This window comes from Aethalodelphis obliquidens, unplaced genomic scaffold (genome assembly GCF_003676395.1).
Source record: "Aethalodelphis obliquidens isolate GAN/ISIS:26980383/991018 unplaced genomic scaffold, ASM367639v1 scaffold625, whole genome shotgun sequence".
NCBI lineage: Eukaryota > Metazoa > Chordata > Mammalia > Artiodactyla > Delphinidae > Aethalodelphis > Aethalodelphis obliquidens.
Window position 1 is genome coordinate 1 of NW_020838536.1, and position 13,069 is coordinate 13,069.

Consider the following 13,069-nt stretch of genomic DNA (forward strand, 5'->3'; position numbering starts at 1 on the left):
TTTTCATATAATTTTGAAAATGATCCTGCTTATGTCTGCCAAATATTGTGGTGGGATTTCAATATGCATAATATTAAGCCTGCATATCAATAGGGAGAATTGACAACTTTACTATGTTAGAAATTGAATTGGTAATTTAACAGTTTCCAGGAAAGAAATAACCAGGCCCAGCTGCTTTCCTTAGAGACTTCCACCAAACATCTTAAGAAGAGATAACACCGATTTTACACAATCTCTTCTAAGATGTAGAACTCATCTTATGAGGCCAGTATCACCCTCGTGAAAACTGGACAAAGACAGTACAAGAAAAATACAGACCAGTATCTCTAATGAATTAGATGCAAGAATACTCAACAAAATATTAGCAGATCAGATCCAGCATTGTGTAAAAAAGAATTACAGCCCACAACCAAGTGGGATTTATTCTAGGTATACAAGGCAGGTTCAGTTTTTAAAATTAATGTAATTCACCATATGAACAGACTACAGAAGAAAATTCACGATCATATGAATGGCCATAGGAAAAATATTTGACAAAATCCTATACCCATCTATGATGAAAGGAACTCGCAGGTAACTAGGAACCAAGGAACACTAAGCCTCACAGTCCCTGAGCAATCTGACTTCTTTCCACCTTTTACAGTCTTTGTATGTTTGCTGGATTATGTCCAGGGATTTTATTGGTAAAGTGGGGTATCTGAGAGAAATGGGGACATTCCACCTCAGCTGGACACAGGAGCAGTTTTTAAATCTGTTTAGGTTTTTTGTTCTTTCCTTTGGGTTTTATTGTTCGTTTGCTTTGTTTTGCTATATCACAAGTTAACATTGATTAGACTATCAACAACTAAAGACTGGAACGTCCCTGGTGGTCCAGTGGTTAAGACTCCGCGCTTCCAGTGCAGGGGCACGGGTTCAATCTGTGGTCGGGAGACTAAGAACTAAGATCCCGCATGCCACGCAGCATGGCCAAAACACAAAAAAACAAAAAACAACAATTAAAGACTATTGTTATCTTTCCTTATCCTTCCCAAATAAGAACCACTTGTTCAATAACGTCAACTGGAGACATTAAGACTGCTACTGGAGACATTAAGAAAGTTTCAACCAATACAACTCCCTCATTTTACATGGGAAAAAAGGCTAAGCCAAAAGATTTAAACAGTAAAGCAATAGTTAAGCTAGAACTATGATTAGAGTCCTGAATTCCAATCCAGCGCAAAATTTGGACACATTACATCTATATAAAGGATGGGGAACATACTAAACACTTAGCCACCCCTCAGTCAAAGCAGGACTGGAAAAAATTGGAATTATGAGATCAGGGGATAAGGGCCTGTACACTACAAATAGTTCAGAGCTGAAAACTGTTTGGATGACTCCGAAATTAGCCTAGGTCACACACGATCTACAGAGGACATCTGTTACAATGGCTCACTTCATATAATCAGGCAAAAAATGTACATATCATGGTCACCACAGCTCCTCTCCATTCATGCAGACAACTCTCTACTCTGACCCTATCTGCTGCTTGTACCCCTTCCATCAGATGCCTGAGAAGTGCTCGGCACCTCCAGTTTGACCCACTTCTTTCAAAGCAATCCATCCTACTCTGCTGAGTGTTTCTTTCCTATAGTGTGTTAATGGTGAAATGTGAAAGCTCCTACGATCCTCTCTGGAAACATTTTCAGGCAGTAGTTATTGAAACAAACCTGCTTTCCTCCACCTGCCTCCCCCCTCCTGCCCCCAATCGAAACCACACTTGTCTTAGACACTCACGTAACACCAACAACGCCTTCGCCGGGCTTGGTGATGCTTTCCTGCCACTTGGTGTTGGGTCCCACACGGAGATGGTTCACTTGACTACACAGATTCTGCAGAACAGGCAGCAACTCAGAGTTAGGTATATGTGAGCTGTCGCTTGCTTTCTTTGGTAACAAAGAAGATACTGCATTCTTAAGATCATTCTCAGGAAGAGAATGGTTTTGTGGCACAATTTTACACTCTTGGAGGCTTGTCATATTTCCTCCACCAGCTGGCTGCGTACTTTTATCAATGTAAACTTTTAAGTCTTCAGCCACGTTTCCAGATGTCAATCCAGTCCTGGAAGGGAAAGGTGTGGGGGATGACTTGTCGAAGGCCCCTGAAGCGGATGATGATTGCAGTCTGATCATGTGCTTGTATCCAGTGCTTCCCAAAACTGACTGAAGCTGCTGTCCAATGGGAATACAATTCTAAGCAAGGTAAATAAGAAAATGTTATTATTAACATGAGTGATGATGACAGGTAACCTCTGGAGTAACTCAGAGTCAGGCAACCTGCCTACTTTCATTTGATCCCCAGAACTTTCACATGGAGTAGGCTATAGCTACTATCCCAATATCAAGTTAGGAAACCAAGACTAAAGTTAACTTGGCCAAGGTAACACAACTAGTCAGTGGCAGAAGCAGGACTGGAACCCAGGCCACCGAACTCCAGAGTCAGGACTTCTAATCATTTCACTAGTTTTGCTAAGGAAAATATTCAAACAAATACAAACATACTTAGTAAAATTGCACGGGCTTATTTTAATGTTTCCTTAATACGGTAATAAAATCTAGTACTCTCAATTCAGTCACAGTAATTGATAACTTTCATAGAATTAAAAATCATCTGCCTTGGACAGGAATAAAGATGCAGACGTAGAGAATGAGCTTGAGGACACAGGGAGGGGGAAGGGTAAGCTAGGACGAAGTGAGAGTGGCATCGACATATATATACTACCAAATGTAAACAGATGGCACAGGGAGATCAGCTCGGTGCTTTGTGACCACCTAGATGGGTGGGATAGGGAGGGTGGGAGGGAGACGAAACAGGGAGGAGATATGGGTATATATGTATATGTATAGCTGATTCACACTGTTATAAAGCAGAAACTAACACACCATTGTAAAACAATTATACTCCAATAAAGATGTTAAAAGAAAAAAAAATACACAGGAAAAAAAAATCATCTGCCCACCGTCACATATGGTTCAACCTAAGAATATGCAATTTATTTTCATTGGAGTATAGACCAGATAGTTACATATTTAAAGTATGATGTTATATGAGTACTTCTGTGACATTTTCGATGACTAAAACGACCTACCTTTTGGCTAAGTCTGCTTTAATAATTTGTAGGGTAATGATTATGTTTTGTGGCCTCAACTCAACCAGCTATGCTATATTATTTCCTGAGAAGACTCAGGCTCACCTTTGAGAGCAGGTTACACTGTCTCCTACACAGGGCCATGCTCTTGCTACGCTCTTCAATTTTTCCACAAGAGAAAAGCAAAACTACCTCTAGCCTATCTAACTGTTAAGTTATACACCTCCATCTTAACTTCTAAACACAGAACTCTACTAGGGATTCTTATAGGGGATATCATCTCATACTTAATGTTGCTCAGTATCTAGTTAGAGAGACTGAGAAAAATATTATACAAGATTAGCTGAAAACACTCAGTCCATATATTTTCTGAATATTCTAAAAAATGATTCTTGGATAAAGCCAGCTCCAAACTCATTCATTCAACAAATATTTACCAGAAATCTACTCTGTGTTAGGTACTGTTTCAGGGACTGGAAATAAGACAGTGAACAAGACAAATACAAATTTGCACACATACCCTCAGATTTCTGAGAAAAATAAGTATCTCTGAACATCTTGTAGGATTTCTGAAAGGTCTGTCTTTAACTTTTTTAATTATCACAAAATCCAAAAAGTATCACCTTGAAAAAGCTAGAAAAAACGATGTTTTTATCTTTTCAGATGAAAAAGGTAAACAGTGAAAATCTTGAATAACTGAATATATTTTCTTTGAGAAAGTCGGGCACAGCTTTCCCTCAGATAACATTAAACGACAACTATGCCAGGCACTTTTGACTCAGAATTCCTACTCAATTATTCTAAATTGCTAAAGCAAAAACAAATGAAAGTCAGCACATGTGAACTTCAAATACAAGGAAAGAAGAAATCACTTCAAGAAACTTTCCAGGAAACAAGGAACCACAAGGCAAAGGTGAAGCAGGGAGTCTAGAAAGCTGCTCCCCAGGTCCTTTCTTTCCTCATCAGGACAGGCCCTGCCCCAATTAACATGAAGGTTCCAAACAGTGTGGGTTTACACCCCTTCCATAGAAGGAGAGGTTCTGGTCATGAAACATCCCTACTTTATACTCAACAGATAGTTACAGAGCTTAAATGACTTTCCAGGAAGACGTTCCATGGATTCCTTGTTTGTGGACAAAAGCAATCCTGGAGACCCAGGTATATCCTGTGAGAATCATTCATAAATACAGCCTCCCCCCGAGAAAGAAGGCTGTTACTAGCATGTTTAAAAGACGATTTAACAGGATCACCTTCTTTCTTCCCCAGGGGGTTTCCCAAATGTCCCCATAGATAATGATTTAGCACGTGTGTTGGGGGGTTACAACACACGTGCTGTTGGTTGGAGGACTTGTGTTTCTATATGATAGAAAATGCGACAAGGACACACACCAAGCTTGGGAATAGGATGAGAGTTGGGAGAGCCCTCTTACAATATACCTTATGTACTTGTGAATGGACGGAAGTTCATAGCAAAGAAAATGTATTATTTTGGGAATGAAACAAAAAACCCTAAAAACATGGGCAAAAAACCCCACAAACTACTATTCACGTCATTTCTTTTCCAAAGTCAAGGTTTTAAAACATAAAAATCAGTCCATGAACTGATTTTACTTAATTCATTAACCCTCTCTAATGTTTCCAAAATTTTCCACACACAAAAAATTTCTTCTGTTTTTAAATGTTTAATCTCTATGTCCACTGGATCCTTCCCCTCAAACATCTGTTCTTAAAATATGCTATGCATAAGACTCATCTGGCATTGCCTGTATAAAATAGGTGAGTCCTGGATCACAACCTCAGTGTTTCAGGTCACTGGTGAGGGCCAGGATTCTGCACTTTCTAAACATTCCAAGGGATTCTGATACCGGCAGGTTCCTCATCTCTATCATTCTTGAAACAACCCACTTTACCCTGGCTACCTCCACATTCTAACTACCCATTTACCATCTAATCCCTCAAAATCTGGTTTCCATCTCATCACTATTCAAACTGACCCCCTGAAGGTCTCCAAGGAGTATTTAGTTGATAATCCAAAGGGCATATATATTAATTATGTAAAATTTACTCGGAGCCATAAACTAGACAGACAGGTCGTCTTTGCACAAAGCTTATATCTTAATGAGATACACAGAAGAACACATAAACAAAAACAGGCAAGAAAGCGCTGATGAAAACACATGATACAGATGTGGAGGAAAAGGCTAATATTTTAATCAGGATGGTTAGGGAAGGTGTCATTCAAGATGGAACGTTTAAGATGAGGTTGAAATAACAAGAAAAAGGCAGACTTGCTAAGGCCAGGAAGAGAGGAGTCTGGCCAAAGAGAACGGTTAAGAGGGCAAAGGTCCTGAGGTGGGAGCACGTCTGGATGTTTGTGGAATACCCACATCAGAATGTCTAGAGCAAGGCATCTAAGGAGATGCAGCAGATGAGGCTGAGGAGGTAACGAGGGCCCAGATCTCTGAGGAGAGCGTAAGGAACCTGGATTAGTACTGAGTGTCAAGGGAAGCAGTCAGGGGGCTTGACACAGGGGACGTGGAGTCCGATGAGGCCATGCTGGCTGCACTGTGGAGAGGGAGCGTGGTGCAGGAGGACCAGCTAGGAGCCTCCTGAGGTATGGAGGTGAGATGCTAGTGCCAGAGCAAGGAGAGTATGGACGCTGTTCATTTCACAGCTCTCCTTCCCATGCTTTCCAAGACCATCAGCAACGCTCCTGCTCCCCTGTGTCTGCCTGTCGATCCAACGATCCTCGTCCTAAATTAATATTGGCAAATCTCACAAAAGTTATGCAAGCTTTTAAACTCATACTATTGGTTTTCACTTTCATCCTATGATCTTACCAGTATTATCGTTTAGATTGTAAACACGAAGAAATTTATCCTCAAAAAGAGGAAGCGATGCCAAATAACTGAGAGCTTTGAATTCAGGTCTCCTGACATCAGATCTCTTGCGACTCTTAAGCACTGCCGTGACCTGCTCTTCTGGTTCCCTTTTCCTCTCCCCGTATTCTTAGCAAACGCACCTACTCTCCCAGGGTCTTCCTTCCTGGCTCCGGTCTCTCCCCTCACCCCCTTTCCCATCATCTACTAGGCATGCTCCTCCCAAACCTCCCTCCACTCCACCAGCCTCACCTGTGTTTCCAAAGTCTCACATCATCACCCCAGGGCATGTGTTATTCACATCTAAAACTCAACACTCCCAAATTACACTCCTTTTTCCCCCAAGTCGCTTTCCCCCTTGGGTTCCATGTATATTATGGTAACACCATTTTGAAAACTTTAGTTTCACGTTTGATTCTGTTTTTCTCCCACAGAACCCATCTTAAGTTAGTTGTCAAGTCCCAATGGCCCCACTGCTGTAGCCTCTCACAATCCAGCATCAGGTTACTCCTTCCAAGTTTAGACTCTCATTTACTGTCCTCTGGATGATGGAAATAACAGAGCTGCTTTCCTTCTTGTAGCCTCACTTTCTGTTGACGCATATTTCCTACTGACTCATCTTACACATAATAGCGGATTAAATTTATTAAAACAGAGCTAAAAAACACCCACAAACTCTATAACATCATTCAAAATCCTCTAAGATCCAGCCCCAGTCTACCTGAAACTTCCTGTCACTTCTTCACTCCAGAGAAATGAACTTGTATTCATTTCCTAGCTACATCCTATTCCTCTAGCACTGAAGATTTAATCCATACTGTTCTCTATCTCTCAAGTTGCATCCCTCCAAATTTACTTGCTTAACCCCACCCTTCCTCTTTAAAGGCCTAGATAAAACGCTACTTCCTTTCATAAGCCTTTCCTAGCATTCCTCATCATTCCCCACTTAGATGCCCTGACTCCCCTAACAAGACTACAGAGATCCTTAACGACAGGTTATCGACTAATTCATCTTTGAATCTTCTAAAGTAACCCAAACTGTGGTATTCACTAAGAAGGGGCTAAATAAATACTTGCTGAATGAATAAATGAGTGAATTCATGGAAAATTGTGAAGTCTGTAGTAGAAATATTTTTTTGCAAGAGAGTAGGTCTACATAACGTTATTTTTAGAAAAGTTAGTAAAGCTAACAGTTAAATCAATAACAAAAGTTGAAATAAAAAGATTTATGTTTCTACATGTCCTTATAAGAAGACATCATTTAAAGAATTTTAACAGTATCTGGAAAGAAATCCATTTCTACTTACCTGTTGCTGGAAAATAACCATATTCATCAGTTGCTGAGCTCCAGATGACAACTTTGACCCCATGGACTCCATGATAGTTTGGACCCTCTCCAGGTCTATCCTTGATCCTAGAGCAGGAGGGCCTGCTGAAGAATTTGCTGAAAGTGGCCTCACGTGTACCACAACTTTACTGATGAACACACACTGCTTTTCACCAAAGGAGAGCAGCTATTATAATACAAAAGTTCAGGAAAATTAATAATGATAATAAAAACAATTATTATCTAAGGTCACTTCTTGTTAATACTGCAGTAAGACTGAAGCATTCAAGAATCTAAAAATTAACTCCAAGTACATTTTAAAGGTTTCTCTAGAACAGTCATAGACCAAAAAAAGACTCAAGAAAACAATATAAATGCAAAAAGTCCTTTTTAAATAAAAGATTATGTGTAAATAATGTTTTACTTACTTAGTTTAGGGAATTAAAGATAAACTATACCAATCTGAGATCGTAACATACTGAAACTTGCTATAGTATTATTTAATACAAAATAAGACTGTCCAGTGTCACATGCAAAGTGTTTGTGAAATACTAAATATAAATAAGTCAGAATTTTAGAATTTAGAACTGTAGGGAATATCAATACAACCTAAGAGAGCTCAATAGTTTACACATAAAAAGAGGAGTTCAGGGTGGTTTTTTTAACTTGCAAAAGAAACCCAATTAGCAAAGTTGAGCTCTGAGCTTGTTTCTTCTGGCTTCTATCCCAGTAGCTTTTCCAATGTTTTATGCTTCTTCATGTTGTCCATGCTTCTAGACCAAAAGACATTTCATGTGTGGTATAGGACAACAAAGCAGCAAAGTGGAAAGTAAATAGCATTTAGAATCAGAGAGACCTGTGTTCAGTGATGGCTCTGCCTGGGTGACCACGGGCAAATACCAAACTTGAGTCAGGAGTAAAATGAGTTCACATGGTTGTTATGAGGATTATGTGTTAAAATTTCCAGTATATATCATTGAATAAGTGCTCAAACATATGCATCAGTAACTATTACTTTTAACTTACATATACTATTGGCCCAGAAGAAGCTTTCATACAAACCCAAGGATTTCCCTAAATGAAACACTCTTTCACTCCCTGGTACTTCCACAGCACAGTTTCAAATACCATTCACCTTCAGAGACACAACAAACCCATATATCACACAAAGACACAGGCGAACACAGACCCATGATCTAAAAACTCAGTGTGGCACCAAAGATGTGACTGTCATCAACAAGTAAGTAAATACCTCATGAAATGTAAACACCCACATTCCAACCTCCATATTATCCCTGTTCTGCTTTTTAACCCCCAAGTCCGTCTCACTAGCAAATGTAGTACCTATTTTGCACACTGAGTCAACCTATTATGTGTTGCCCACTATAATATTTGTGATGTGAGGCCTTCATTCCAATTTATTTCATAACTGCCAATTCCTGAATGCCAAGTACAGTATCTGGCATCAACAGGCACTCCAGTATTTGTTGGATGAATGCATTGCCTTATTTAAATGACTTTAGAAGCTATTAGTATATACACCTAAAACAACATCTTGGGATAATCAGTTGTGTGCTCTTCTGTAAGTAATAATCAGCACAGAATTTGAGAAATTAAAAATAATCAATCCAAGAATTTTCTTCAGTTCCCTAATATTACCCATAAGGTAGGTCAAAAAAGGTGAAGGAACTTGCCCAAGGTTATTGTGTTAGTCAGCAAGAGCGCTCATTTAACAGTCAGGGCTTATGCAAAAAAGAGTGGATATATGTATATGTATAACTGATTCACTTTGCTGTACACCTGAAACTAACACAACATTGTAAATCAACTCTACTCCAATAAAAATTTTAAAAAAATAGGGCTTTCGATTTCCAGCTCAGTACCATTTCCTTAGATCTGATGAGCTTAGTAAAGTTCACCTTAATAATATTTTTCAGGCTGAAGACACCAATCCAAACTCCTTTAACTTTGTGGTACCCATGTCTGAATCCTCCCTGATTGTGTTCTATCCTTCTAGATTTGGGGACCAAAACTGCTTGTGGTTTTCTTGGCACCTAAGTTTTATATATAGATAAAAAATGTTTTTAACTCAGTTTTTTAAGGCCCAAAAGTACTATACTGCTGTACTAACAACAGTACATGACATGACTAGGAAATGGAGCAGGACCCTATGGTCCTTGCCCCCCTTGTCCTCAGCCTGCCTTTGGTCTGTGGAAAAACTTTAGCCAAAGAATAAGTTTAATCAGACAAGTGAGAAACTGCAGAAACAAAGGAAAACAGTCAAAGGAGACCAAATAATAATAGTTTAGTCATTAAGCATAGTCAAGGACCTTTAGTTCCTCCTCAAGGGCTATAGATCATATTCTGAGCCACATCCTGCGAGCTGTCTTATAGATACTGGAACCCTCACTAGGTGGAGGAAGTTAACTACATGATGACCAGACTGTAGCCACGACAGAAGTTGCCACAATTCCGAGAACTGGCCTCAAGGAAAAGGGAATAAACCAACCCTGGAACTGAAGAACAATCAAGATGATGCTGGTCAGGCCACCACATGACCAATTTTAAGATGACTGTCAGAGGTGGCTGTGCTGTTTCTGCATGCAGCCCCCTCCGTCTGTCTATAAAAGCTCTTGCCCCATGATGGTCAGTGGGAGGAGTCGGCCTTCAGACAGGAGTCCAGCACCCTCAACGCCCCAACCCTGCTGTTGCCAGCATCCAAAACAAAGCAAACTTTGTTTGAGTGGCGAGCAGCTGGACACCACTTTTGGTTACAACCATAGCTAATAAATGGTCAAATTTTAACAGAAGAATGTTGACAATTTTTTAGAAAAGAAATTCTTTTTACATGTTTACTGAGTATTTCTGAACTAAAACCAGGGACCAAGTTGGACTAACTACATTACCAAACCTATAGATAATAAGTATATATAGTAGAAAAACAACTGTAGTTTTCAAATTAGTTAAAATTTAGGAATGACTTACCTTTATTTTACAAGCATGTGTGGAAGACTCCAATTTTAGATATTTTTTGTACAAAATAATCTTTTCATGTTCACTAAAAATAAAAAAGATTTAATTTATAAAAAAAAATACATATTATCACTTTTAACAGTTACATTTAAAATTAAAAGTTTCCAGGACAATATTTAAATCCTTGGATTCAGTTTTCCTGGTGAGGCATAAACAGCTGGGACTTCCTACTGAAGTGCACTGGCTACAAAGACAACATCTGCCACTTACTAGCTGTATAAGAAAATGAAATTAGATATCAAATGTATACTTACGTAGCACAGAGCACACTGTAAAGCTCAATAACATACCCATTATGTCCAACATGCACGGTATATAAAACACTTCATATTTTGATTCATATTAAGGAGAGATTAGGTCAGAATCTTTGTAAGAAATCAGAAAAAAAAAATCAAGAAGTATAAAAATGGGTTAAATAAATATACTGGTATGGCACAGTGTCGGGCTCACGCACTATGTGTAAAGAGTTTCCTACAGGAAAATGTTCAAAGTTCCAGACTGATAGACAACTTAATTTTTGGAAAACAGATCGCTGTGAGTTAAAGAAAACAGACAAGAAACACTTACCAAAACTTCATCTGATCAGTCTTCCACTAACTAGCTATGATCTTTTACCAACTACTCTCTCTTCCACTAGCTCTCAATTTCCACGTTTATAAAAACAACTAGGCTGATCTAGACTGTCTTTAAGATCCCTAAAGGTCTAAACTTTTATGTCTGCTGGTATGTTTTTATCTTCTCTCCCCTAGTATCTGGCACCAAGGTCAGATACAATGTCAGAGAATCAATAAATATCACAAAAGCTCAAGAAAATAAAACACTACTTCAGAAGAACACTTCCACACGCATACGTCACAAACCTGTTATCCAGAACATTACAAACATTCTTGCCCCTACTGGTTCCACAGTACTCCTCTCCTGAGTATACTTCCATATTTCTTGCTGAACTTAAAATGCCAATAGAAACGATTTCTTCACCTCCAGGAGGGTCACATCTCAGGTAAAGGAAGCAGGGGTTTTCATCTTGGCTGTTCACGTTCCTTTTCAAAATCACCAGATCCTGGCTGAAAAGAAAATGAAGAATATTATACAGTTCTCTGAACACTGTCATTAACCCACTTAATGGGCCACAGGGGTTGACATGTTATCCTACTCATTTACATTTGCATTTGGAGACCAAGCGCCTTGCAAAGCACTGACGAAATGCTCAATACAGAATTCCCAAGGAAATGATGCTTTAGAGGTGAGGGCTCTCCACTCTTTTCCCTTGACTTCTGTAATACATTCTAAGCGACTTCCTATAATTGCCTGTCCAGTTAATGAAATATATGTACTGGGCAGCTAGTGTAAATTAAAAAACAGTTCAGAAGTGGGAGTGGGGCGGGGTGCAGAATGGAATAAAGGACCAAAGTGTGCCATTTTCAAAACTAAGCTGAGGAAGATTTTCGACATCTGGATTTTTTTTTTAATGCCTATTTTGGTCGACAGGAGGTTTTTGTTTCAGGATAGAAAGGCGGTTCTGATCCCGACAGGGGGCCTCAGGAGCCGACGTGACGGACACAAGGGGGAAGGGGGTGAAACGCCGAGTCTTCAGGTCACCTGCCCCCCGTCCCCTGCGCCCGACGCTCACGCCGGAGTCGCCTCCTCTTTCCCGCGGGCCCGCCCCCACCCTCCCGCCACCCGGGACCTGCCTCCTCGCCCTCGCCGCCCGCACAGACCCGTCACCGGCTCGTCTCCGGGTCCAGACCCTCTCCCCTCACGGCCCCCGCCTCCCCTCCAGGCTCCCCCAGGGGCGTGGCTGGCACCGAGCACAACCCCAGTCCCCGCCGGCCCGGCGCACCCGGTGGCAGGCGGCGCCAGCAGCTCCTCCCAGTCGGCGTCCCGGGCGCCGAGATCAGACCGGGTGAGATGGAGATTCTGGGCCAGGGCTCCACACGCGGCATCCCAGGAAGAGGCCAGCGGCGGGCGGCGGGTCAGTGGCGGGTGTGCGGTCTCGGCCTCCATCTGGCCACCTACACGCCGGGCCAGCTCCGGAACCTCTCTTACAGCTCTTTAATTTCCGCCAGACTGAGGGACTGTAAAGGAACAGAGCGACTTCCGCCTCGTCCGGCTGCAAACCCCAGAGCCGCAGCTTCTCGCCGGGGTGGGGAGACACCAGCTACTGTAAACCCGCATGCGCGCGCCGGCCGGTTTGGGCGGAGGGTTCAAAATCAGGTGTGTGGGGAGAGCTGGAGTCCGGCGCATGCGCACTGACAGCCTGGTCCAGCTGCTGGGCTGTGCGCAGGCGCGATGCGGTGCGCGTGGGAACCCAGTGGTGATTTGACGTTGGCCCCGGAGATGTAGTGTGGATGCCGGTGGCTGGACCTACCCGCAGGGTTGGTCCGGTGAGGAGAGTACGTCGTGAGGTAGGTGTGATGTCGTCGCTCTCGAGACCTGAAGGACCTCGTCCCGACCCTTGCTGTCTGTGTCGCGGACGCCGAGCCTTTCCGCGGACTGCGGTGGGGTGCGGGGGGCTGGGGACGCGGCGGCCGGGCGGTGGAGTCGGCTTTTCAGAAAGTCCTCAGCCCGCTCCGCACACGCGCTCTCTCCTCCGAGGGTGTCAGGTGGGTGCCGGTCGTTCGGCTTTAGCTGAGGAGGAGGTTGGGACGGTGTCGCCCTTGGTGTGGGGCCGGGGCGGGTGGCGTCTGAGGAAGGTCTGTGGCC

The 13,069-nt window shown here is 41.9% G+C and overlaps 1 protein-coding gene across 1 annotated transcript; it reads right to left on the reverse strand.

The window, feature by feature from the left end:
* Positions 1 to 1,426: 1,426 nt before the first annotated feature.
* Positions 1,427 to 12,495, reverse strand: LOC113616838 (uncharacterized protein C10orf88-like). The gene is made up of 5 exons (XM_027100203.1): positions 12,207 to 12,495; positions 11,227 to 11,430; positions 10,319 to 10,391; positions 7,314 to 7,520; positions 1,427 to 2,231 (listed from the first exon to the last, which is right to left on the reverse strand). Exons 1-5 carry the CDS (start codon positions 12,368 to 12,370, stop codon positions 1,773 to 1,775), a joined length of 1,107 nt encoding a protein of 368 aa, XP_026956004.1. The 5' UTR covers positions 12,371 to 12,495; the 3' UTR covers positions 1,427 to 1,772.
* Between the last annotated feature and the right edge of the window lie 574 nt (positions 12,496 to 13,069).